This window comes from Gadus chalcogrammus, chromosome 1 (assembly GCF_026213295.1).
Source record: "Gadus chalcogrammus isolate NIFS_2021 chromosome 1, NIFS_Gcha_1.0, whole genome shotgun sequence".
Taxonomy (NCBI): Eukaryota; Metazoa; Chordata; class Actinopteri; order Gadiformes; family Gadidae; genus Gadus; species Gadus chalcogrammus.
The window spans coordinates 21,175,964-21,199,180 of NC_079412.1; the positions used below are offsets into that span (position 1 = coordinate 21,175,964).

Below are 23,217 nucleotides of genomic sequence, written 5' to 3' on the forward strand. Positions count from 1 at the left end.
GGATGAAAGGCAGGAGGAGAGGAGACCCGGAGGGGCTGATGATCGCCTCCGAGCCCTCTGGGTCCCGCACCCAGAGCCGGATCTCAGGGCATCACGAAGCCCTCCGTGAGAAGCCTGGTGGGTCTCGCTCTCCTTTAGACGTGGAGGGGGGTCTGCCAGAGCTCCTTTAGACGTGGAGGGGGGTCTGCCAGAGCTCCTTCAGAAGTAAAAAAGCAGGTGGGTCAGCGCTGAGGACCCCTGGGAGGACTGAAAGACACACACACACACACACACACACACACACACACACACACACAGAACCACGCACCCAGCAGACACTCACACAGAATGCAAATCCCATGCACAAACACACACACCCACACAGAAACACACACCATGAGCCCACACACACACGGGATCATGCACCACACAGGGACTCAAACACAGAACCCAAACCACTTGTACGCACGCACACGACAACACAAACCACGCACCAGGCACGCACAGAACCACGCACCATGCACACACACACACACACACACGCACACACACACACACAGACAAATCTGCACACACACACCCAACCCCACATAACCACATCAACATCACTGCAAATTGCTTTTGATCTAATTGTCTGCTATGCAACCAAATGTAAATGAACACACACACACACACACACACACACACACACACACACACACACACACACACACACACACACACACACACACACACACACACACACACACACACACACACACACAAACAAACACACCAGACCCAGTGAGAGAGAGGGAATCAGGAAGGGGGGGGGGGGGATTGTGTTGAGTGTAGACCAGAGTTGAGTGGACACCGGAAAGACCTTTAAGACAGAACTAACAGCCAGGCAACGAACCCGTTGCACCCGAGACAGCGGTCGTCACCTTTAACACACACACCTCCTACAACTGCACCACCTGCAGCCACCAAACAATTACACCACCTACAGTCACCAAACAATTACACCATCATCCCAGTCAGTTCACGCTACCTGCAGCCACCAAACGACTACACCAGCATGGCCCAGGAGGTGGGCAGGTCAAACCCTCTGCATTCCCAGCGGGACATCCAAGTGGACACTCCCCTCAGACGCTGGTGTCATTGATACAGCATGTGCCTGTATTTAGAAGATACAGTCTAGGCCTGTATACAGTAGATACAGAATGCGTCTGTTTATAGTAGATACAGCACGTGTCTGTATATAGTAGATACAGCATGTGTGCGTGTGCGAGAGAGAGGACATGAATGGTTGTTGGAGGAGAAACTCGTATCATATTCTTTGCAGGACGCCCAAGGATGGCCACATTTTAAGCAGATTATTTAGTGTAATGTAAGAAGATGTTATGCTAAAGTCGTAGGTTATGCTAGGTATATTTATGATGGTTTACCTCACAGATTTCCGCTTGAAAAATAATAATTTTAGGATAAAATGGCAGTTTGGTTAGAGTTAAGGTGTTAAGGTGGAGATATGACCGGTCAGGTTAAAGACATTAAAGGTTAGACTAAAGATATTAAAGGTTAGACTAAAGATATTAAAGCTATTACAGGTTAGACTAAAGATATTAAAGATATGAGAGGTTAGGGATAAGAAATATGAGGTACAGTAAAGATATAAAAGTGATATAAAATTAGAGAATAGAGTCAAGATTGTAAAGGTATTAGAGGTGAGGGTAACGATATCAGAGGTTAAGGTAAGGGGTAAGGGTAGAGGTAAGGGTAATGATATCAGAGGTAAGGGTTAAGATAAGGGAGCCATCACACACCCTGCGGGACAGATCCAGCAGCCCCCATCTTCTTGTCTATCAGTTCTTTGTGTCTCTATTGTTTTCTGAGGAGACAATCGCGTAGGTGAGAGCATCAGGAGAGACATGTTGTTGAAGGCGCTGGTTTGACCGTTGGGAGGGAGAGAGAGAGAGAGAGAGAGAGAGAGAGAGAGAGAGAGAGAGAGAGAGAGAGAGAGAGAGAGAGAGAGAGAGAGAGAGAGAGAGAGAGAGAGAGAGAGAGAGAGAGAGAGAATAAACAGAAACGGCGTGAGGAGAGAGATTGTTGTCTCATACCCTGGGATATTTTAATGCACAGCCGGACAGAAGACCAGATGAAAGTGTGTGCGCGCGTGTGCGCGTGTCTGAGTGCAGCTCAGACTCTGCCTCCCGCCGGGATGTGAATTGAAGCTGCAGGGAATTCCAGATGAAATGTGAGGTGTGAGAGAGAGAGAGAGAGAGAGAGAGAGAGAGAGAGAGAGAGAGAGAGGTAAATAAAAAGAGGGGGGAGAGAGAGCTAAGTACAACAAACAGAGTTAGAGGGAGTGGTGAAGAGAGAGGGGCAAGGGAGGAGAAGAGGAATAGGAGAGAGGGTGAGGTAAGAGGAGTGAGGGTGAACTGAGTGAGGAAAGGTGTGATAGGAGAGAGAGAGAGAGAGAGAGAGAGAGAGAGAGAGAGAGAGAGAGAGAGAGAGAGAGAGAGAGAAAATACTCCTGGAAAATACTCCAGGAGAAAGTGAGACGGGCGACAGAGCAGAACATTAAAGGGTGCGTGAGAAGAACTGTTTAAAAATAGAGAGAAAGAAGAAAGACTACCTCATGTCTGGTGGAGAGGTGTGTGTGTGGAGGAGGAGGGTACAGGTGTGTGTGTGTAGGGGGGACGTGGGTGGAGGTGTTTGTGTGTGTGTGTTTGTGAAGAGGTGTGTGTGTGTGTGTGTGTTTGTGAAGAGGTGTGTGTGTGTGTGTGTGTGTGTGTGTGAATAGGTGTGTGTATGTTTGGAAGTTTGAAGAGGTGTGTTTGTGTCTGTGTGGGTGTTTGAGGAAGTGTGAAGAGGTGTGTGTGTGTGTGTGTGTGTGTGTGTGTGTGTGTGTGTGTGTGTGTGTCTGTGTGTGTGTGTGTGTGTGTGTGTGTGTGTGTGTGTGTGTGTGTGGAAGTGTGAATAATAAAAAGGGGGGAAGCAAGAGAAAATAAATGTGTCGGCTCCGTCGAGGGAGAGGAGATAAGGAGGTGTGTGTGTGTGCATGGTGTGTGTGTGTGTGTGTGTGTGTGTGTGTGTGTGTGTGTGTGTGTATGTGTGTGTGTGTGTGTGTGTGTGTGTGTGTGTGTGTGTGTGTGTGTGTGTGTGTGTGTATGGTGTGTGTGTGTGTGTGTGTGTGTGTGTGTGTGTGTGAGAAAGAGGTGGATAGTGAGATGGAGAAGGTTCCCCACAATAAGAGGTGACGTAACCATGGTGACAGAAGACCACGCCCCCTCTGTGCACCACCCATCAACACCACCAACTAGACCTCACCAAGACGCTGACCTCCGACCCCATGATCAGGAGTGACTGTCCGACCCCCTGTTGACCCCGGGGAGGTGTTCCAGCCAGGGCCCGTCCATGGGGGGCTCAACACCACATCGAAGGGCCCCTAGAGGCCCCCCCGGAGGGGTTGTGGATCGCCATTATGGTCCCTCTCAGAATCGAGCGGAAGAGTCCACCCAGATGTGTGACAGACGGACCCCCCTACCATGCTGCCAGTGGGCTCTTCCAACTGGTACGCTGTCGTGTTTTCATCATCGTCATCATCTTCGTCTCCATCATCATCATCATCGTCGTCTTCCTCACCATCATCCCCACCACCTTCACCATCATCATTGTCATCATCAATGCCATCATCTGTGTCTCCATCATCATCATCAACATCGTCATCGTCGTCTTCGTCACCATCATCCCCACCACCTTCACCATCATCAATGCCATCATCCTCCCCATCACCACCATTATAACCCCCATCACCTCCACCCTTTTTAGTTTAAGATATGAACACCAGCCCTTCCCCAGCAGTTGAGTACCTTACAATGGGGAGAACCCACACTCTGTGCCAAACCTCACAGCGCTCTTATTTTGACATGCACTTCAGATAAGCAGGAAGCTGGTGGAACTTCAAGAGCAGCCTGGGACAGGGGGAATAAACACATCACACACACACACGCTTTAGCAAAAAGACTCCCAACATGTTTAATCTCTTCTGGATGCGCGCCTATTTACACGTAATAAATCTCAACAGTAAGAAATAGCAGGATATTTACACACACGTGAAAACAGCCAAAACAACAACGAAAAAAAAAAAACACAGCAGCTTCTGAAGTCTGAAACTCTTGAAAAAGGTATCAAGATTCATAAAGTATTAAAAATTATTTTACACTCCACTCCTCTCTCCCCTTTGCTTTAATCTGTCAAGGTGTCCCGTATTTTATCGTACGCGCTCTTATTCTATTTTTTTTATGTACTTTTTTTTTAAAACGTCTCTATTCTTTTCCTTTGATGCGGCGCGTGATGAACGGAAGCCAAACGGAGGCGGGTAGTGAGCACCAGGGAGACGGGGATCAGACCGCTCACTGACAAAAGAGGGCCAAACCTGACTTTGAAACTCTGTTTAGTAAAGACTGTGTGTGTGTGTGCCTGGTTCTTCTGGGGTGTCTGTGTGTGTGTGTGTGTGTGTGTGTGTGTGTGTGTGTGTGTGTGTGTGTGTGTGTGCCTGGTTCTTCTGGGGTGTCTGTGTGTGTGTGTTTGTTAGTGCGTGTGTGTGTGTGTGCGTGTGTCTATGTCTGTGTGTGTGTCTGGTTCTGCCGCGGTGTGTGAGTGTGTGTCTGTGTCTGTGTCTGTGTGTGTGTGTGTGTGTGTGTGTGTGTGTGTGTGTGTGTGTGTCGGCGGTGAGGTCGGGGATGATGGAAACGTTGCGTGGGATATCACCGGCCTGTCTCTCCCTACATCCCTCCCCCCATCCCTCCGTCCGACTCCCCTCCCACTTCCCGTCTCCTGCTGCATCTTCATCTCGTCGGCTCGAGAGGCCGGCGATGTTACAGAATGGAGAATGAGGAGCGAGCTCCTAACCGCCCCTCACTGCTCCGTCGCCCGGGAGCTGGGCTCCTTTTATCTCCGCTCACAGGGGGCGAGGCGGAGCCTCAAACAACCAAGAGAAAGCAGAGAGGAGCGGGGAGCTAAAGAGGACCGGCGGGCTAGTTAAGCACTCGTCTAGAGCTAATTTAGCCTAGCGCTAACTAGCCTGGCGCTAACTAGCCTAGCGCTCAGCTCCTGGTGTTTACCCTGAATACACAGCCTTCCAGAATCAGTATTTTTCACTTCAATTTCTTCATCATCAAATCTTTTTTGCTTTTCTTTTTTTTTTTTTTTACAAAGAATTCAATAAAACAATAAGAATGTATAATAATAGAACATCAATGCTCGCCGAAAATCGCAAAACGCTCGAACCTTCAGCCTTCTGTTTACAGACTTGAACTCTTGAGCTTAAACGCAGAAGCAGCGTTCTCCTTTTTGTCATTTTTTTTTTTAAGGCTACCTACTTGACTACTTTAAGACAGTAAAACAAACGCCATTGATGAGAGGATATGAACAAACCAAAAGATACAACAAACAGCTCGTTAAAACCTTTTCGTTACATTGAACAGGAAGCTATGGAAGTTCAGGCGTCGATGGAAGAAAATTATTCACATTCGGTTTTTGTTTTTCAAGGAGTGAAATTAACCTTTGGTCAGCTATGTTGAGTGTTTTTTTATCTACCCTGTGCAAATCAGTGGTATTTAAGAGTTTCTTCGATCAAGTATTTAATTACGTACAGCACGCTTCAAGCACGCACGTCTGCAAAGGTGGAAAAAGAAAACATGAAAACAAACTCTGCTGCCTGTTTTAGAAAGAGCTCTGGAAAAAACCTTTTCCTTCTAAATGAAAGAGCAAGCAGGATCACTTTGCCCTCTTAATAGAAGGAGGACAATCATAATGATAAGACATATATGTAGGAATATTAAAATAGCCAAACAAAATATTTATTTATGCTGCCTACTGTGACGGAAGATTGGTTTGGTTTTCGGAATCGGTAGGTCCGGGAAATGTCGCCTGGCTAACTACTAAACCCCTACACCACCGCCTGGAACCCCGAGCTCAGGAGATTTATCTGGGCGACAAGGAGGACATTGCGGTTGTAAACATAAGATAACGAAATCTAACTGACAGCGAGAAGGGAAGCCTGAGAGATGGAGTCACGCACCATCTGGGAAAAAGAACCGCAGCGCTCTAGCGGGAATGCAGAAATGTGTAAGTTATAGTTGTTGGATTCACGATGGGCTAGTCGTGAATGTGTACATGAACTCGTAACTCCGCCCTCCCGATGGTAACACCCACTGTGTAAACTGTGATTCGTGACAGTTGTGTGTTTGTTGAGGAACATAATCAGGACCTGTGAGTTGTGCTTGGTTGGTACGTTTGCAAAAACCAGACCAACATTTGGAAATGTATGGTCTTAAAGGACTTAGTGACATCCTTCAAGACGTCAACATGTAGTGGTTTAAGAGCTGGGCCTTAAGTCTGGAACGTTTTACCCTGTAGAACTACAATTAGTTTGTAGGCATTTTTAAAGGTTATGACAACATCATTCAGCTATATCATCACATTCCAGATTTAAATTCAGTTTAATATCGGCGGTCCATTTTTATAATTTGGATGACTAACACTGTCGGTTTGTTGAGTTGAATAAAACTGACCGATGAAATCACTCTGTATTCAAACATATCTTCAATAAATATCTGTACTGTCTTTGTAATTGACCAAGGCTATGTCAAAACGACGTGTTTGTTTTACATAAATCTCTTCGTAGCTTATCATGATCAATTGAGGCAATCTGTGAGCTAGCCGGTGGGTAAAGGGGTTGCTAGGGCTTTGCATGTCGCTATCGTACACGAACCAGGATTCATTCTCAAGTGTGCCTATCCTAAATACACTTTCAACACATTATTATAAAAAAAATACGTGAAATCAATGACTAAACGCAGCACAATCTGAAAGAAATACACGTTTTTCACATATTCACAAAAATAAGAGCAGAAGGCCTTCAAGTCCTTCACAAAGAACACAAAAGACTGAGCTACGTTTCATTATCTTGTCACATTCCACAGGCCGTCAAACTTTTCTCCTATCCATCTTTCCAATAGCTGTGCCAGTCTAGTGAAAAAAGAAAAGAAAATTGCCCGAAAACACTGTTTACCTCCTTTTTTCCCCCTACAGAGGCCTGGACTCCTGGATTGCACACTTGAGAAGTGTCCTCTCAGAAAGAGATGAGCCCTTGATAGAATAACAAAGGATCTTTTGGGATGTGTTTGTGGTGTGGGAGTGAAAAGAGGCGTTCTTTCTATGGGTCAGACGGTATAGCTATTAGCTATGGAGGCTAGCCTCTATCGCTGTTAGCGGTCCAGGCTAGCCTCAATGGAGGTTTCAAAGGAATGGGAAGAACCATGTTTTTTTTTTGCGATAAACAAACAACATAATATATATTTTGGAACAGGTCCAGTTGGTATGTTTTACCTATTGATCCATTGTAAGACAATGAGAAATAACGTTTTTGGACTGATATATATGTACAATGTGTTGCCTGTTTGTATACTCTCACTCTCGGTCAGCATGGAAAAAGTTCATCATCCTTGAGAAAGAAAAAGTATTTGCACCAAACAACATTCAAATAAAACATGGCACAGGACAATCTCTTCCTTGCGTGTTCTTCGATTATTCAAACGATCGAAATATCAAATTCTCAAAGATATCTTTTTGTACACTAAAATGGAAAACTTTTTTTTCACTTCGCCGTTTAAAAACAAAGTTGACATTTCATATAACTATATATATCTTTTATCATATATCCTTTTTTTTGATAAGCTTTGTCGTAAATTGTGCAAATTCAGCAGTAACACAGGTGACGAAGCACGTGTGAAGAGTAGGCAGTTTAAAAAAACAACCAAACAGAACCAAGAAACCAAATGTGACGTCAATCTATTCCGACACACAGTCAGAATAAGTGTGCCCCATTTCCCAATGTCCTGATGTATTCACAGATGAAACAGGAGGAATGTTTCTTTGAAGAATTTCAGACTCCTCGCTCTCCCGTTTTGCCTTTCGTTTAGTTTTTGCTCCGGGTTTCCGATTGCAGACAGCTGCCTTACAGTCTCTACAAACCTTTACCTAACGGGGAGCTAAAGGTAAAGGGAAAGGTACCGCTTTTATTCTCTTTATTTTTTTATCTTTGCCGTAGCAGCACAGCTATAACTAAGATATGGACAGCTAGCTACCTCGGCTAGCTATTTCAGTTGGAACACCTGCTGTAGACGTACCTCTGTTTCAGTGTCGGCTCCGTCTTTAGCAAGCTAACGCCGCCGCTACGGTCCGAAGCTATCCTCGAGCCAAGAGCCGGCTACTCTGTGTTATTTGGGGGGGCTTTAAATGAAATCAAAGAGTCTCCTGAGGGCGGCGGCGGTGCTGACCGAGGCGGGAGTTGCGCGTGATTTGGTTGGAAGGGCTGGTTTTAGTGGCTCAGAGAAACGTCCCCACTGCCCGCGGCGCCGCGGCTACAAACCGACGGCGGCCGCCGGTCTCTACAGTGTGCCGCCGCCGCCACTGGTGTGGGTCCTTGCGGTGCCCGCCTCTCGCTCTGTTACTTAGTCACTTAGTCTCGTGTCCCAAGGTCAGAGTTCACAGGTTCAAAGTTCATCGTATCACCGGTGGTGGGTAGGAAAAGAAGGCGTGTGTAAGTGGCTAGGCGTCCGCTAGCCAGCTGCGTGTTTTTTTTTGTGTGTTTTTGAGTGGCAAGTCCTCAGCTAGCTTGGTTAGCACGGTCAGCTAGCTCGGTTAGCTGGTTAGCTAGCTCAGCTAGCTCGGGTCGGCTAGCTCGGTTAGCTGGTTAGCTAGCTCAGTTAGCGCCAAGTGTGCGTGGCCGGGGCCGGTCCTCAGCTAGCCTGGGCCATGGTGTCGATGACCTGCTCCAGCTTGCTGCGTAGCCGCTGCCTGCGGCACTGGTCGTCCTTCTGTAAGGCTGTCAGGATCTGGGGGGGAGGGGGGGGGAGAGAGGGGAGAGAGGGAGGGAGGGAGACGAAAGAGGGGGGAGAGAGGGAGACAGAAGGACGGTTAGACAGGGGTTATTTACATGAGGAGGCGACAGGAGACAGAAAGGAGGAGAGAGACAGGAGAGAGAGAGACAGGAGAGTGATAGGAGAGAGAGAGACAGGAGGAGGCCAGAGGTGGACAGAGAGGAGGAGGGAGACAAGAGAGACATGAGGAGGCAAGAAAGAAGGAGAGAGACAGGAGAGAGACAGGGGGAGGCGAGAGAGGGACAGAGAAGAGGAGAGAGACAGGAGAGAGAGGAGATGGAGAGAGAGACAGGGAATAAGGAGGATACGGGGTGGCGAGATAGATACAAGAAGCAGAGACCGCGGTTAGGTTATCATCTGTATCACAGAGTTGCTCTTTCATACAACCCAAACACTGAGGACCTAAGGGGGGTCGGTACCGTGGAGACAGTAGAAATTTCTTATCAAATATTCATATCATCAATTGCTCGCTCACAGAACAGCCCGTGCGCCTTCAACGAGAACAGAAGAAGCCAGAACTTTCTCTCAGAGCGTCGGGATCACAACAGAAGTCGTGAGGAGGGCTGAAGCTAAACCGGACCCCACGCAGAGAGAGAAGAAAGGAAGACCGAGGCAGAGCCAGAGCGCTTTGGGCCCCGCGCTCTGAAAGGGCCTCTACTCTACCAGCGGGGGCCAAGTTGATCAACCATTACAAGACATTTAACATTACCTATCCTCCAAACGGTCAATTGATCGAGAGAGAGAGAGAGAGAGAGAGAGAGAGAGAGAGAGAGAGAGAGAGAGAGAGAGGGAGAGAGGGAGAGAGAGAGAGAGGAAGAGAGGAAGAGAGGGAGAGAGAGAGAGAGAGAGAGAGAGAGAGAGCGCGAGAGAGAGAGAGAGAGAGAGAGAGGGAGAGAGAGAGAGAGAGAGAGAGAGAGAGAGCGCGAGAGAGAGAGAGAGAGATAAACGGAGGCACAAAAAGCTGTAATGACAACAGTTTAAATGGTTGGTAAAAAGTGTGTTTGCATGTTTCCTAAAGAAAGAAAAGTGTGTGTGAGTGTGTGTGTGTGTGTGTGTATGGTCCTTACAGGGAAGAGTAGGTTTTGAATAACCCTCATATAAAGCTTCATTATCCCTCTATGGGTCAGTCCATACATTTGTCTCTCTCGCAAACACGCACGCACGCACGCACGCACGCACGCACGCACGCACGCACGCACGCACGCACGCACGCACGCACGCACGCACAGAACAAACATCCCATCGACCAGTGCGACCACCCCACCATCGATCTAAAACACCACACTCAGCACAGCCCCTTTCTTAATCTGCAGTCGTCTTCAGCGGTGGATCAAAGCCCAGCAGAGTGGGGTTCACCACCCGGCACGGAGAGACAGAGGGGTTCGGGGGGGGGGACACACACAGAGAACAGAGGCTGGCCTATAAATCGTGCGTTGGGCCATTAGCTTGGCGGCGCGCGGCCGTGTCTTAATGTGACTCTTAATAGCGCTAATGGCCGGCGAAGGCGCGGTTCGCGGACGGTAATTGAATTAAAACAACCTTGCGGTGCTGGTCAGAGCTAATGCGCCGTAATGGCTGAGCGGCAGGCTGGCGTCGGCCCGCCGTCGCTCCGTCTGACGGGGGGAGGGTAAATAAAGATTGGACCGGGAGCAGGGGCGATGTGTTCCATGTGTTTAGGTTTAATTAAACGTTATAATAGGAGGCGGGAATGTCATGGTAACCTTTTCTGATCGGCTCGGCGACTCCATTAGCGAGGCTCCACTTTTATGCTATGCTCAAAATGTATTAATTTCAAAGTGTTTTTAATAATAGTACTTTATTGAATAATTATTATTAAATTATTGCATAGTAATATATTACTGCAAAGGGTACTCTTTTCTCCCTTTTTCTTTTCATGTCCATCATAAATATCCTGAATTCAACCACCTCTGCTTAGACACCTCATTTACATTTTATGTAGCTTGGCTACCTTACCCGACTCGTCCTTGTATGGCTAGGCTACTTGAGCTAGTTTAGCATTAGCGCCGTTCTAGGCCAGTCCACTCACCTCGTCCTTCTGCTTGATAATGGTAGGTTTACCACAGCACGATGCTAGGCTACTTTAGCTAGGTAAGCATTAGCTGCGTAGTACTTGGCTACCATACTCACCTCGTCATTGATATTGTTAAGTTTACCATAGCATGATGCTAGGCTACTTTAACTAGGCTAGGATTTGCTTAGCATTAGCGTGCTAGGCCGGGCCACTCACCTCGTCCTTGTACTTGGCGATGTAGGTGTAGATCTCGTGCAGGGCGGACATGCTGTTGAACTGGCTGAGGTGGATGCGTGACTGCTCCGCCAAGTAGGCACTCATGTCCTGGTCGCTGATGGCCGGCATGCGGGAGATGTCGGAGTAGTACCTGGGAGCACAGGGTCAAGGGTCAAGGTTCCGATGCATTGAAGAACCCAGTGTTGGACCATCTTGTTTGTCTTAAAGAGGGGACCCCTAAGCAGTTACTGAAAACGGTTTGGGCAGGTGTTTGTTAAAGGGGTTTGTACGGTCCTAGTAAAATCGTGTGAACGAATAGCCTGCCTCAGGATTCGTACCCATGAGCAAACTACTACTACTAAAAAGGACATTTTGCGCGATGTGCATCCGTTCACAGGGACGTTGATGTGACTGGCAGATGTTGGCTGGCTTCAGAAGATGTTAGGGCAGGGATGGGCAACTGGCGGCCCGCGGGCCGCCAGTTGCCCATCCCTGTGTTAGGGGGAGCCGATATGCACAACAATGTTACCAGTCAGGGTTTTCCTCTGTCCTCACTTCAGCGCGGCGGGTGTGTGAGCGCCGCTGTGTTTTTTAACACAGCAGTCTCCGGCAGCTCTGTGTGCGGCTTGACGTTTAGCGCCTCATAAACTGTTAGCTTGTTGTTATGCCTCGAAATCCTCCTCCTGTCCTCCCAACTGACGCTTCCAACGCGAGAGAGGCTAGCCGCCGGCGCAGGTATTGTTTTGCCGTTGTGTCCTGGGCAGCGTGTGTGTGTTCCCGGTAATCTAGTTTATGAGGGCGGAGTACAGGAGCCGATTTCAGAATCAATTTAGGGATTTACTGGATTATGTTCCGAGTCCTCACAGGCTCTCCGCTTCGGTTAGCGGGAGCTAGCTGCGGTGCGGGGGTTTAAACGGCCCTTATCAAAGCTCTTACACACGGAGATAAGAGGGTTTAACAAGAATCAAAGTCGGGTCTTTGAACGTTCAATATGGGCCTCGGTGAGGTATAAACGATGTCAGCAAAGCATCGACTCTGCCCCGCCCCTTCCACGTAATTGGTTGGATTGGGATTGGTCTCGTCCCCTTTTATCCAATTAAATCTACAACAGATCAATTCGTTTTCACAGTGAAGAGTTATGATCCATTTCTATTGCTGGGGGATCGAAAACAGATGACCGAATGACCAACACCTACAAAGCTATACATTTATGTTAAGCAGACGTTTCTATTTAAGGCGATAACACCACGAATGTTGTCTCGGTTCATTTAGAGTCATCAAGGAGCAGGCAGGGGTCAAGAGGTCATCTTGGTCCTACAGATGGTTGACATTGGGGGTCAAACCTTGACCTTTTCATCCGGAACAAACACACCCTATTCACTAGACTACAATCTGCTCCTGTCCTTCTCCTGACCAATGACAGTCGAGAGAGCCAGAGACACGTCATCGTCTTCCTGAACCTGAATCTGATCCTGAAGGGTCAGAGGTCGCCGTACCTCTCCACCCAGCTCTTGTAGTTGGGGATGTCCTTGGCGTAGAGCAGCTTGTTGGAGGGCGAGTCCTTGCCCAGCTTGTGCTCGGAGGTGGAGCAGGAGTCCATGAAGGTCTGGGCCACCACCGAGAGGCAGGCGTCCGTGATGCTGTTCTTGTGGATGTCGAACACAAAGTGGGGGTTCTTGATGACGTTCACCCAGAACCTCAGGGGCAGACTGCACAGAGGGAGAGCAGATCGCTTGATTACTTTGTTCTGTGTTATTAGAATAATTATCATCATCATCTCATTGTTGTTGCTCACAAACAGTTGTCATGATGCTTTATTTATAGGATGTTGTGATAGGATTTGGCCCCATCAACATCTTGTTGGCATGCACGCCAAGCAATTGGAATTAGATTGAGAGAGCGGGTGGGAGGGAGAGAGAGAGGCAGACAGAGAGGGAGAGAGACTGAGATTAAGAGAGAGAGAGAGGGAGATTGAGCGAGAGAGAGAATGACAAATAAGAGAATAAAGTGGATATGAATATAGTACCGTGAGACAGAAAGGTAACAGGCAATTTAAAACATTTGGACACATTAGAACATCTCATAGTGGTGTCACTCTCGATCCTGGGTCATTTTATGACTAGGCATAAGATAAATCTAGATATATCTTGCATCTATATTGTATATCTATCTTAGATCTAGATATATCTAGATATAATATACATCTTAGATCTAGAAATATCTACATACATCTTATATCTAGATATATCTAGATACATCGTATATCTAAATACATCTACATACATCTTATGTCTATATATACTATATATATAGATACATCGTATATCGAAATACATCTACACACATCTTATACCTAGCTACATTGTATATCTAAATACATCTACATACATCTTATATCTAGATATATCTAGTTATATAGAGATATATCTATGTATATATTTTATCTACGTTTCCGTACCAGTTGCTCTTCCAGGTGTGCCTGACGTCGTAGTCGGTGATGGAGTGCTTGTCCGCCTGCTCGTCCAGGAAGTCGAACATGTACTTGATGGCCAGCGGCAGAGCGCTGCCCCGGTGGGCCGTGCTGAAGATGGTCTCAAACAGGTCGTCCACAAACTTCTGCAGCGTGCCCTGAAACCAGCACAGAGGGAGAGAGGGGGCTTCACGCTTATGAAACCAGGAGAGAGGGGGCTTCACTCTCATGAAACCAGGAGAGAGGGGGCTTCACTCTTATGAAACCAGGAGAGAGGGGGCTTCACTCTTATGAAACCAGGAGAGAGGGGGCTTCACTCTTATGAAACCAGGAGAGAGGGGGCTTCACTCTTATGAAACCAGGAGAGAGGGAGAGAGGGAGCTTCACTCAACAAGCAGAAGGAGAGAGGGGGCTCAACTGTCTGTCTCAGACGCCTTCACACAGGGGGCTTAGACTCTCAGTCCACAGACTGAAGCAGTCACACTGGGGGCTTCAGACGCATTCACACAGGGGCCTCAACTCTCAGGCCACAGATCCATTCAAACAGGGCGCTTCAGCTCTCAGTTTCAGACGCAATCACACAGGGGGCTTCAACTCTCAGTCTATTGACAGACACATTCACACAGGGGGCTTCAACTATCAGTCTATAGACGCCTTCACGCAGGCACCTCACGGCCAGACCGGCACGCAGAACACTCAACAACGACAGAAAATTGTTTGGAATAACAAAATCAAAATGTGAATCGCAGAGGCGCTTTAGAAACCCAGAATAAAAGTCAGGCTCGCTCCTCGTTCGGCCCCACGGGGAGTTGTCTCCCAATCACATGAGAGGTGTGATTAAATGGATTTGTTTTGAACACTTTTACCAGCAGAGTGGGAACACTGTGATAGGTGACAGCTTGAGATGTGTGGGCTCCGTGTTCAGCCGACACCGAGCGTTTCATGGATAGGAGCTGCAAGGTCTAGTCTAGTGTGCTTGAGGGTCTCCCTGGGCTAAACCCCCCTGACCTCCATTGCTTCCTATTGAAGCCACTACTGATAGAGCCTCGCTGATGAAGAATATCTTCTTTTTAGGAAACTTCGGACAGCAGAATATTTGAATACATTTTAGAGCATGATCATGGGAAGAAGTTACCGAGAATACATCCAGTAAGACAAAGGGTGAACAAGATTCTTATAGGGAAACGTTCTCATCGTGGGTAGTTGATACAAAGGTGAGGGGAAGTGAACATCGTGGAGAGTCTAGCATTGGTCTTCGCTGATGTCAGCCATGACGGGAAAGGCCAAGTTAAACTGCAATACACTATGGTTGAAGTGGACATGTCTGCAAGGCTTCAAGTCAGTTAGAGGAATCAGCAGAGATGTCAGTTGATTGGCCTTCGTATCAGACCCCGTGGCAATGCAAATACAAACTATCGAAGGAGAATGCATAGACATTCCTTTTCACATTGGCTAGGAATTATATGAACAGAGTTTATGCAATATTCGCGGTAACTTTGCTGCCCGTATCCTGCCATGATGATGCTCTAAAATTAAATCAAATATTTGGCTGTCCGAAGAGTCCTAAAAATAAGTTATCCTTCATCAGTAATTATATAAACAGGGTTTATATAATTTGTGTAATTGTATTTCATAGTCACGATTACAGTTTTCTCTCCTAAAAGTCTGAGGACAGAGAATAGCATTCAGTGTTTCAGCTCGCTGTTTCCATCATTGGTCAGGCTCCAGAAAGACCAGTTTGGTTCCCCCACCGTTTGTGTGCGGCTCTGATCCGAGGCCTGATAGGGCCCCCCCCAGGAGCCTGTGTTATCATGGTGGGGCCCCTGCCCGTGTTGTCATGGGAGCCGTCCACACTCGCAGACCGGGAGCCCAGCCTGAGGATTTGGACCGAGTCCTCCGGCTCGTCTCCCAAAAAGCACCGCATTATATCAAGCTAAATTAATCTCCATGGCAACAGTGTTTTTTTTTGTGTCCTTGCTTTGAATTCTCGCCATGATCCAATTTACGAAAAATAGTAACACATGCACACACAACAAGCGCCTACACACACACACACACACACACACGCTCGCTTGAAACATGGATATCGCAGGAAACATCAGACACACAGCGAGGAATCAGCTAGGAATAGAGACAGGTAGAAAGGGAGTAGAATGCAGACGACGGAGAGCTGTTGAGAGAGAGACCGGTAAACCGAGGGCTACACAGACAGAGAGACAGGCAGCGACACAGACGGCCAGAGTCGTTTCTGCGTCGCGTGTTTTGCCTCCGAGGAACTGCCGCCCCATAAACCATCGCGTTCTTCTACCTCAACCAATGAGCCGTCTCCTGCTCACCTGTCAATCAACCCCCCCAAACCCGCCCTCTGCTGCACATCTGCCTTCATATCCAGTGTTTCAGGATGAACCTCTACACAGCTGTGTGTTACCGTGGTGATGGGATGAGTACGTGTGTGACCGTGGTGATCTGATGAGTGTGTGTTACCACGGTGACGTGACGAGTGTGTGTGGTGGTACCTTGGTGGAGTGTGTGTGTTACCGTGGTGACGTGACTAGTGTGTTACCATGGCGACGTGACGAGTGTGTGCTACCGGGGTGACGTGACTCGCGCTTGGGGTACCAGAAGGCCCGACGATGTGTGTGTGTGTTACCGTGGTGACTTGACGAGTGTGGGGTACCGCGGTGATGTGACGACTGTGTGTTACCACGGTGCCGTGAGGATTGTCTGTTACCGTGGCGACGTGACGATGGTGTGTTACCGCGGTGACGATATGATCCTGGGCCTGCTCTCTCGGTTACATGACGAGTGTGAGTCACCGAAGTGACTTGACGAGCGTGTTTCGACGTGACGAGTCTGCGTAGCTGTGGCGACGTTATGAGTTTGTGCGGTACCTTGGACGAGTGTGTGCGTTACCGTGGTGACGTGACGAGTGTGTGTGTGTGTGTGTGTGTGTTACCCTGATGAGTGCGCGTGTGTACCTTGGTGGCCAGCAGCCGGGTGAGGTAGATCTCGGACACCATCTTGCTGCCGCGGTCGCCCTCGCGCTGGTCCGCCTGGTCGTGGTTCTTCACCAGGTGCCACAGCTTGGTGCCGCTCTCCAGGTCGGGGGTGATCATGGGCGTGCGAGACCGCAGGCTGTCTGGGCTGCTGGCCGTCCTGAGCATGCTCTCTGATGGCGCGCACACACACACACACACACACACACACACACACACAGGTATGCACAAACCCACACACATAGAGAAGATATTATAATAGGAAGGATAGAGTCGTGTTTCCTGTGGGTCCTCACAGCCCGAGAGAGAGAGAGAGAGAGAGAGAGAGAGAGAGAGAGAGAGAGAGAGAGAGGCAGAGAGAGGCAGAGAGGCAGAGAGGCAGAGAGGCAGAGAGGCAGAGAGAGAGAGAGAGAGAGAGAGAGAGAGAGAGAGGGGGGGGGGACAGAGAGAGGGGGACAGAGAGAGATTCTGAGTGGCTCTAATTCCAAAGCCATCATGGCCACTTTCCACTGACAAAAGAGCGCCCGCTTTTAAGCCCCATTCACACTGGAAACACACATACACACACACACACACAGACACGCACACACCCAAATGCACTAACACGACTGCACACACAAATTCCCACACAACTACACACACATATCTGCATGAATCACACAAGCTCCCACTTCTATTATAAATTGCATGGATCAGGGAAGCTAGGAAAAGGCCAGATCCCGGTATGCATATTATCACTCCCTGGCTCGTCCAACAGCAGACTCATTTATTATTTATCACGGCATTAATCCAATCATTTCATCTCTTTGCCTGGCCACTTGTTCCTCCACTATGGCAGTGGGCATGCATTGTGTTTGATCTTGTTTTTCGGTTAAAACAATCATCATCAATTTCCCATAACGCCATTCCTGTAATTAGACTGTTTTATGACTCGTTGGATTAACAGGAACATAACAGGAAGTAATTAGCGTGTTTCAAGTGATGCCTGCCCAGCCGTGGTTGCAATGTGAGGAGATTGCTCTAATTGGTGCACTTGTGGGTGTATGTCGAGCACATGACGTGAACGTGTGTCAGCATGTTTGTGGTGGAGGGGTCTGCGTGTCATGTGATGAATGGGTGACAGGCCCACGTTGACCGCTGGACAGATATGAGCCACGTCCTTTTGGAGACGTGCTGTTAGGAAGAGGGAACATGACAGCTCCCTCCTAGGCCTTCGGCTGGGGAGAATTAATGTCTGGTTGTTCGCTATCTGCATTCCCCAGGGGTCCTCTCCCTCTCCCTCTCCCTCTCTCTGGGCCGTCTACTTTAATGCCTGTCCTTAACTGACTGCCTGGAAATAGCCTTGGATGGGCTGATGGAGCTGGATAAAAAAGCATCGGTATTCAGAGGTGGAGAGGGAGGGAGGGAGGGAGGGAGAGGGAGAGAGGGAGAGAGGGAGGGAAGGAGGGGGAGAGCAGGGGAACAAGCTAGAGAGAAAGATAGTGAGAGAACACGCTAAAGAGAAAGAGAAATTGAAAAAGAAGGAGAGAGAGCGAGAGAGCGAGAGAGCGAGAGAGAGAGAATGCAAAAAATAAAAGCCAATCATTGCAGCGATCAAAAAACGTAAACACAAAGACAGAAAAAACGAATGAATGGGGACAGGAGAGTGAGGAGAATCTATAAAGAGAGAGCAAGGGATGGTAGAGAGACATGATAGGGGATGGAGAGAGAGAGAGAGAGAGAGAGAGAGAGAGAGAGAGAGAGAGAGAGAGAGAGAGAGAGAGAGAGAGAGAGAGAGAGAGAGAGAGAGAGAGAGAGAGAGCGAGAGAGAGAGAGAGCAAGAGCGACAGCGAGAGACCACAACAAACAAAGACGATCCATCTGGCTATGAAAGAGATTAACAGATGGTCAAGAGAGGTGCAGGTGAAGAGCGAGGTGGAGGTGAACAGAGCTGAAGGAGGAGTCCGTGAGTTTGTACCGTATCTGCTCAAGCTCTTGGTGAAGGTGGAGGAGTTGGAGATGTTGTAGGCGGAGTTCTGCTTGGGCACCAGGGCTATAACCGAACCGTCTGTCACCTACACACACGGGCAGACACACACACACACACACACACACAAACACACACGTATACACACATACATTATAAAGTTTAGTCAGGGTTATGGTAAGGGCTAGGGTCAGGGTTAAGGTTAGTGTTGGTGTGTATACCTGGTAGTGAGTTGAGTTAAGGTTAGTGTAAGTGCTAGGGTCAGGGTTAAGGTTAGTGCGTGTACCTGCTAGTGAGTTGAGTTAAGGTTAGTGTTAAGGTTAGTGTGTGTACCTGGTAGTGGGCCAAGGTGTTGAGTCTTTTCCAGTCGTTGTCGATCTTGGTGGTCACATCCTCGTCCTGCAGGATGATTCGGGCTAACCGGCCCTGACGCCACTCTGAGGACGGAGAGGAGGTTTAGACACTGGAGGGATGTGTGAGAGTGTGTTGAGTGTGGCTGGTGTGATGTGGATGTGAGCGTAAGATAAAGGTGAGGATAAAGGATGTGAGTGTGTTGACATGGAGGTGCGGGAAGTGACTGTGAGGAGCGTGAGTGTGGCTGGTGTGGTGTGGATGTGAGTCAGATCAAGGTGAGGTTGAAGGATGTGAGTGGGTGCTGAGATAGATGTGAGGGGAGTGGATGTGAGGGGTGTGAGGGTTTGTTAAAATGGAATTGAGGTTAGTGTGATGTGTGACGTGAGTGTGAGATGAAGGTGGATGTGAGAGGGGGGGCTGCCCGGGGGTCTCACCCAGGTCCATGTCGGCGGCCTTGGGCCTCTGGGAGTACGGGCTGCCCTTGTACACCGCGTCCAGGAGCTTCTCCTTCACCTGCATCACCGTGTCGCAGTTCAGACACTTGACCGTCACCTCCAGCCCGTTCTCGTTCTCGGGGTTCACGCAGTGCAGTGTCTGGAGCCAGGGACATAGGGGCTGCTTAGTCTAACTGTTGCCTGATGAGCTTAGACTGTACGTGAACAGTATTGATTAAATCGTATAAAATACCAGTTTTTTGTAGTCTTATGGTTGCCTGATGAGCTTATACTGTATATCAATGGTATAGAATATATCATATATAATACCAGTGTTTTGTAGTCCATCTGTTGCCTGATGACTTAAGTCAACAGTATTGATTATATCCTATATAGTACGAGCTTGTCCTGTATATAAAGTGTATAGTATATATCCTCTATAGTACCAATGTCTTGTAGTCTATCTGCTGTCTGATGAGCTTGTCCTGTATATAACGTTATGGTATGTATCCTCTATAGTACCAGTGTCTTGTAGTCTATCTGCTGTCTGATGAGCTTGTCCTGTATATAACGTTATGGTATGTATCCTCTATAGTACCAGTGTCTTGTAGTCTATCTGCTGTCTGATGAGCTTGTCCTGTGTATAACGTTATGGTATGTATCCTCTATAGTACCAGTGTCTTGTAGTCTATCTGCTGTCTGATGAGCTTGTCCTGTATATAACGTTATGGTTTATATCCTCTATAGTACCAGTGTCTTGTAGTCTATCTGCTGTCTGATGAGCTTGTCCTGTATATAACGTTATGGTATGTATCCTCTATAGTACCAGTGTCTTGTAGTCTATCTGCTGTCTGATGAGCTTGTCCTGTGTATAACGTTATGGTATGTATCCTCTATAGTACCAGTGTCTTGTAGTCTATCTGCTGTCTGATGAGCTTGTCCTCGCTCAGCGAGTAGCGTGCCTCCCCGGTGATGGCGTCGATGGGGCCCTTCTCCATCTGCTGCTTCATGGCACAGTACAGCATGAAGAGAGGCTCCCCCGCACACTCCTGGTAGAGAGACACCCAGAGAGAGAGAGAGAGAGAGAGAGAGAGAGAGAGAGAGAGAGAGGGGAAACACACACACATACAGGGGTGGAGGGGGTATGGAGAGAGAGTTGAAGAGAGAGAAACACAGATTGAGGTGGAGGCATGGAGGAAGAAGGGTAGGGCGGGAGAGTAGGAGAGAGAGAGAACCGTCGAGAGAGAGAGAGAGGGGGGGAGAAGAGAGGGTATATTCAATTTTCAAACAACTTTATTAACATCAGACTAACAACTTCCACAACTCACAAAGTGGATTAGAGTTTTAAAAGCATTAGAACGGTTATGAAATCAAATCTGCATAAATAAACATCCCTGCCACCTGAGGCCCCTGCGCAGAGTTTTGTCACAAACATTTTCCACTTCTCATTTCGTTTTCATTTGCATGCGTCTCCCCAGCCGTAGAAAGGCTGTTGTTTACCGAGCGTGTTCTACGATTCCTCAACCACAACGCGTCGCTTAACTTTTTTAAATGTCAGGCAGCACAGAAAAACAAGTTAATCAAGAGAGAGAGCGAGCTCCCCACTGCGATTCGCACGCAACCCTTTTTTTAAAAGTTCAGTTCTCCGTAACGCTTTGCGTCTGCGCTCGGCCGCGGAGATTAGTCGTAGCTTTACGTAATTTGATTATTTCTGGCACTTCCAGAAGGGACGGTTGTGCCGTCGGAACGTCTAAGTTATGCGGACAGATTAGCTTCGGAATAACTTCACAACCGCTGCGTGTCCGCGGGGCCCCGGAGAGGGAGAGAGCGTCAACACGATCCCAACGCCGTCGCTACGATGGAACCAGCAGCTGCCTGCTCGCGTTCCCAGTTCACCGACACACTGCTGCACTGGTGCTAATGGGAGGGGTCTGAGCTTCACGCCTTGCTCCTAGAGCGCGCGATTCAGATGTTCCATCTCTGTGGAATGAGAAGGCCCTGAGCTGAGATGTTGAGGGTTTGTTGAATGTATATCTTTTCACCTTGCTTGTCGGCTAGGATGAAAGTGTTTGTTTGTTAAATGATGCTTTCATGTGCGGTGAGTTTGGTGTTTTTTATTGAGAAACGATCAGTTTGACATACATATGCTATAAAGACATCAAGATGCATCCTTCCCTCCGTCCTCTGCTCCTCGCTCAGTTTCACTTGCAACAAATCGTATCATTCCCACCCTCATCCCCTCTTCTCTGTCCCTCTGAGTCACCCCATCAAGTCGTGAAGGCGTACTCCAGTTCCAAACTCCTCCCAGTGGCTCTGACCTCCGCCCTCGGGCCCCTCCCCTCATTAGGTGGAGTTCTACTAATGATTCCAGATGGTTCGACTTAAAGCACTGGAGAGAGCTTTCACTGCCTCAACCTGATCCTGCACCTCTGTTGTGGTGCCCTCCTCTTCCTCCTCCTCCTCACTCCTCCTTATAGACTCCTACCCCATCCTCTCTCTCTCTCCCTCCCTTTTACACTCTCTCTCTCTCTCTCTCTCTCTCTGTCTCTCTCTCTCTCCCCCCCCCCCAATTTTTCTCTCTCTCTCCCCCCCCCCCAATTTTTCTCTCTCTCTCTCTCTCTCTCTCTCTCTCTCCTCTCTCTCTCTCTCTCTCTCTCTCTCTCTCTCTCTCTCTCTCTCTCTCTCTCTCTCTCTCTCTCTCTCTCTCTCTCTCTCTCTCTCTCTCTCTCTCTCTCTGCTCCGTTACCCTTAATAAAGTGCTTTGTTTTCCTGACAGCCAGTCAGAGGAAGCAGGCATTTCATTCCAATCATTAATAATATGATAACGTCACAGGGGTGTATTCTGAGCACTCCCACTCTTACAAATCAACTCCTGTAGGATCAATACTCATCACTCTCTCAGCAGTCCCTCTAGCCTTCATCTCATCTCAACAATACACCCACCCCGCAACACCCAGGCAGCGCAGATCAGGCTACCTGCGTAGGATCACACAGAAACTAGCACGAGCCAACCAAGAGCTAGCGGATAGCCAACCAAGAGCTAGTGGATTGCCAATAAAGGGATAGCGGATGGCCAAAAGAGCTAGCAGATTGCCGACAAAGAGCTAGTTGATAGCCAACCAAGAGCTAGTGGATTGCCAACAAAGAGCTGGTGGATAGCCAACCAAGAGCTAGCGGATAGCCAACCAAGAGCTAGCGGATAGCCAACCAAGAGCTAGCGGATAGCCAGCCAAGAGCTAGCGGATAGCCAACCAAGAGCTAGCAGATAGCCAACCAAGAGCTAGCGGATAGCCATCTTAGTGTTGCTGGATAGCTAACCAATAGCCAACTCCGAGCTGGTGGATAGCCAACAAAGAGCTAGTGAATAGCCAACTAATAGCTAGTGGATAGCCAACCAATAGGTAGTGGATAGCCAACCAATAGCTAGTGGATAGCCAACCAATAGGTAGTGGATAGCCAACCAATAGCTAGTGGATAGCCAACCAATAGCTAGTGGATAGCCAACCAATAGCTAGTGGATAGCCAACCAATAGCCAAGCTAGTTGATAGCTAACCAACTGCCAGCAAATAGATAATCAATAGCCATAAGATGGAGGGCAAAGTCCCAGCCAATAATCAACTAATGACTCAAACTCCGGTTCTTGAGGAAATATCAGCCGTTAGACACGAAGACCAAACCTGGAGAAAGGTCTAGACGAGTGTAATGAATAGAAGACTGAAATAAATGTGAGGATTAAATATCATAGAGTATATTGCAGGGTGAATGTGTGCCTGGGGTCTCTTTATGAACTACGGGCAGGACTAACAGCAGAATAAGGGCTGTGTGGACAGAATACACTTTTA

At 48.1% G+C, this 23,217-nt stretch overlaps 1 protein-coding gene across 2 annotated transcripts in view; it reads right to left on the reverse strand.

Annotated features, from left to right (window-relative positions):
- Positions 1 to 4,788: 4,788 nt before the first annotated feature.
- Positions 4,789 to 23,217, reverse strand: part of LOC130386494 (plexin-A1-like) — a 23,978-nt gene continuing 5,549 nt past the window's right edge. For both annotated transcript variants that reach the window (XM_056595440.1, XM_056595433.1), the window contains exons 5-13: positions 20,277 to 20,423; positions 19,375 to 19,534; positions 18,920 to 19,023; positions 18,578 to 18,674; positions 16,603 to 16,793; positions 13,613 to 13,782; positions 12,651 to 12,863; positions 11,155 to 11,305; positions 4,789 to 8,861 (exon numbers count right to left, since the gene is read on the reverse strand). In XM_056595440.1, the coding sequence (XP_056451415.1) occupies positions 8,766 to 8,861; positions 11,155 to 11,305; positions 12,651 to 12,863; positions 13,613 to 13,782; positions 16,603 to 16,793; positions 18,578 to 18,674; positions 18,920 to 19,023; positions 19,375 to 19,534; positions 20,277 to 20,423 (1,329 nt within the window). In that variant the 3' untranslated portion in view covers positions 4,789 to 8,765. The remainder of the gene's footprint in view (positions 8,862 to 11,154; positions 11,306 to 12,650; positions 12,864 to 13,612; positions 13,783 to 16,602; positions 16,794 to 18,577; positions 18,675 to 18,919; positions 19,024 to 19,374; positions 19,535 to 20,276; positions 20,424 to 23,217) is intronic.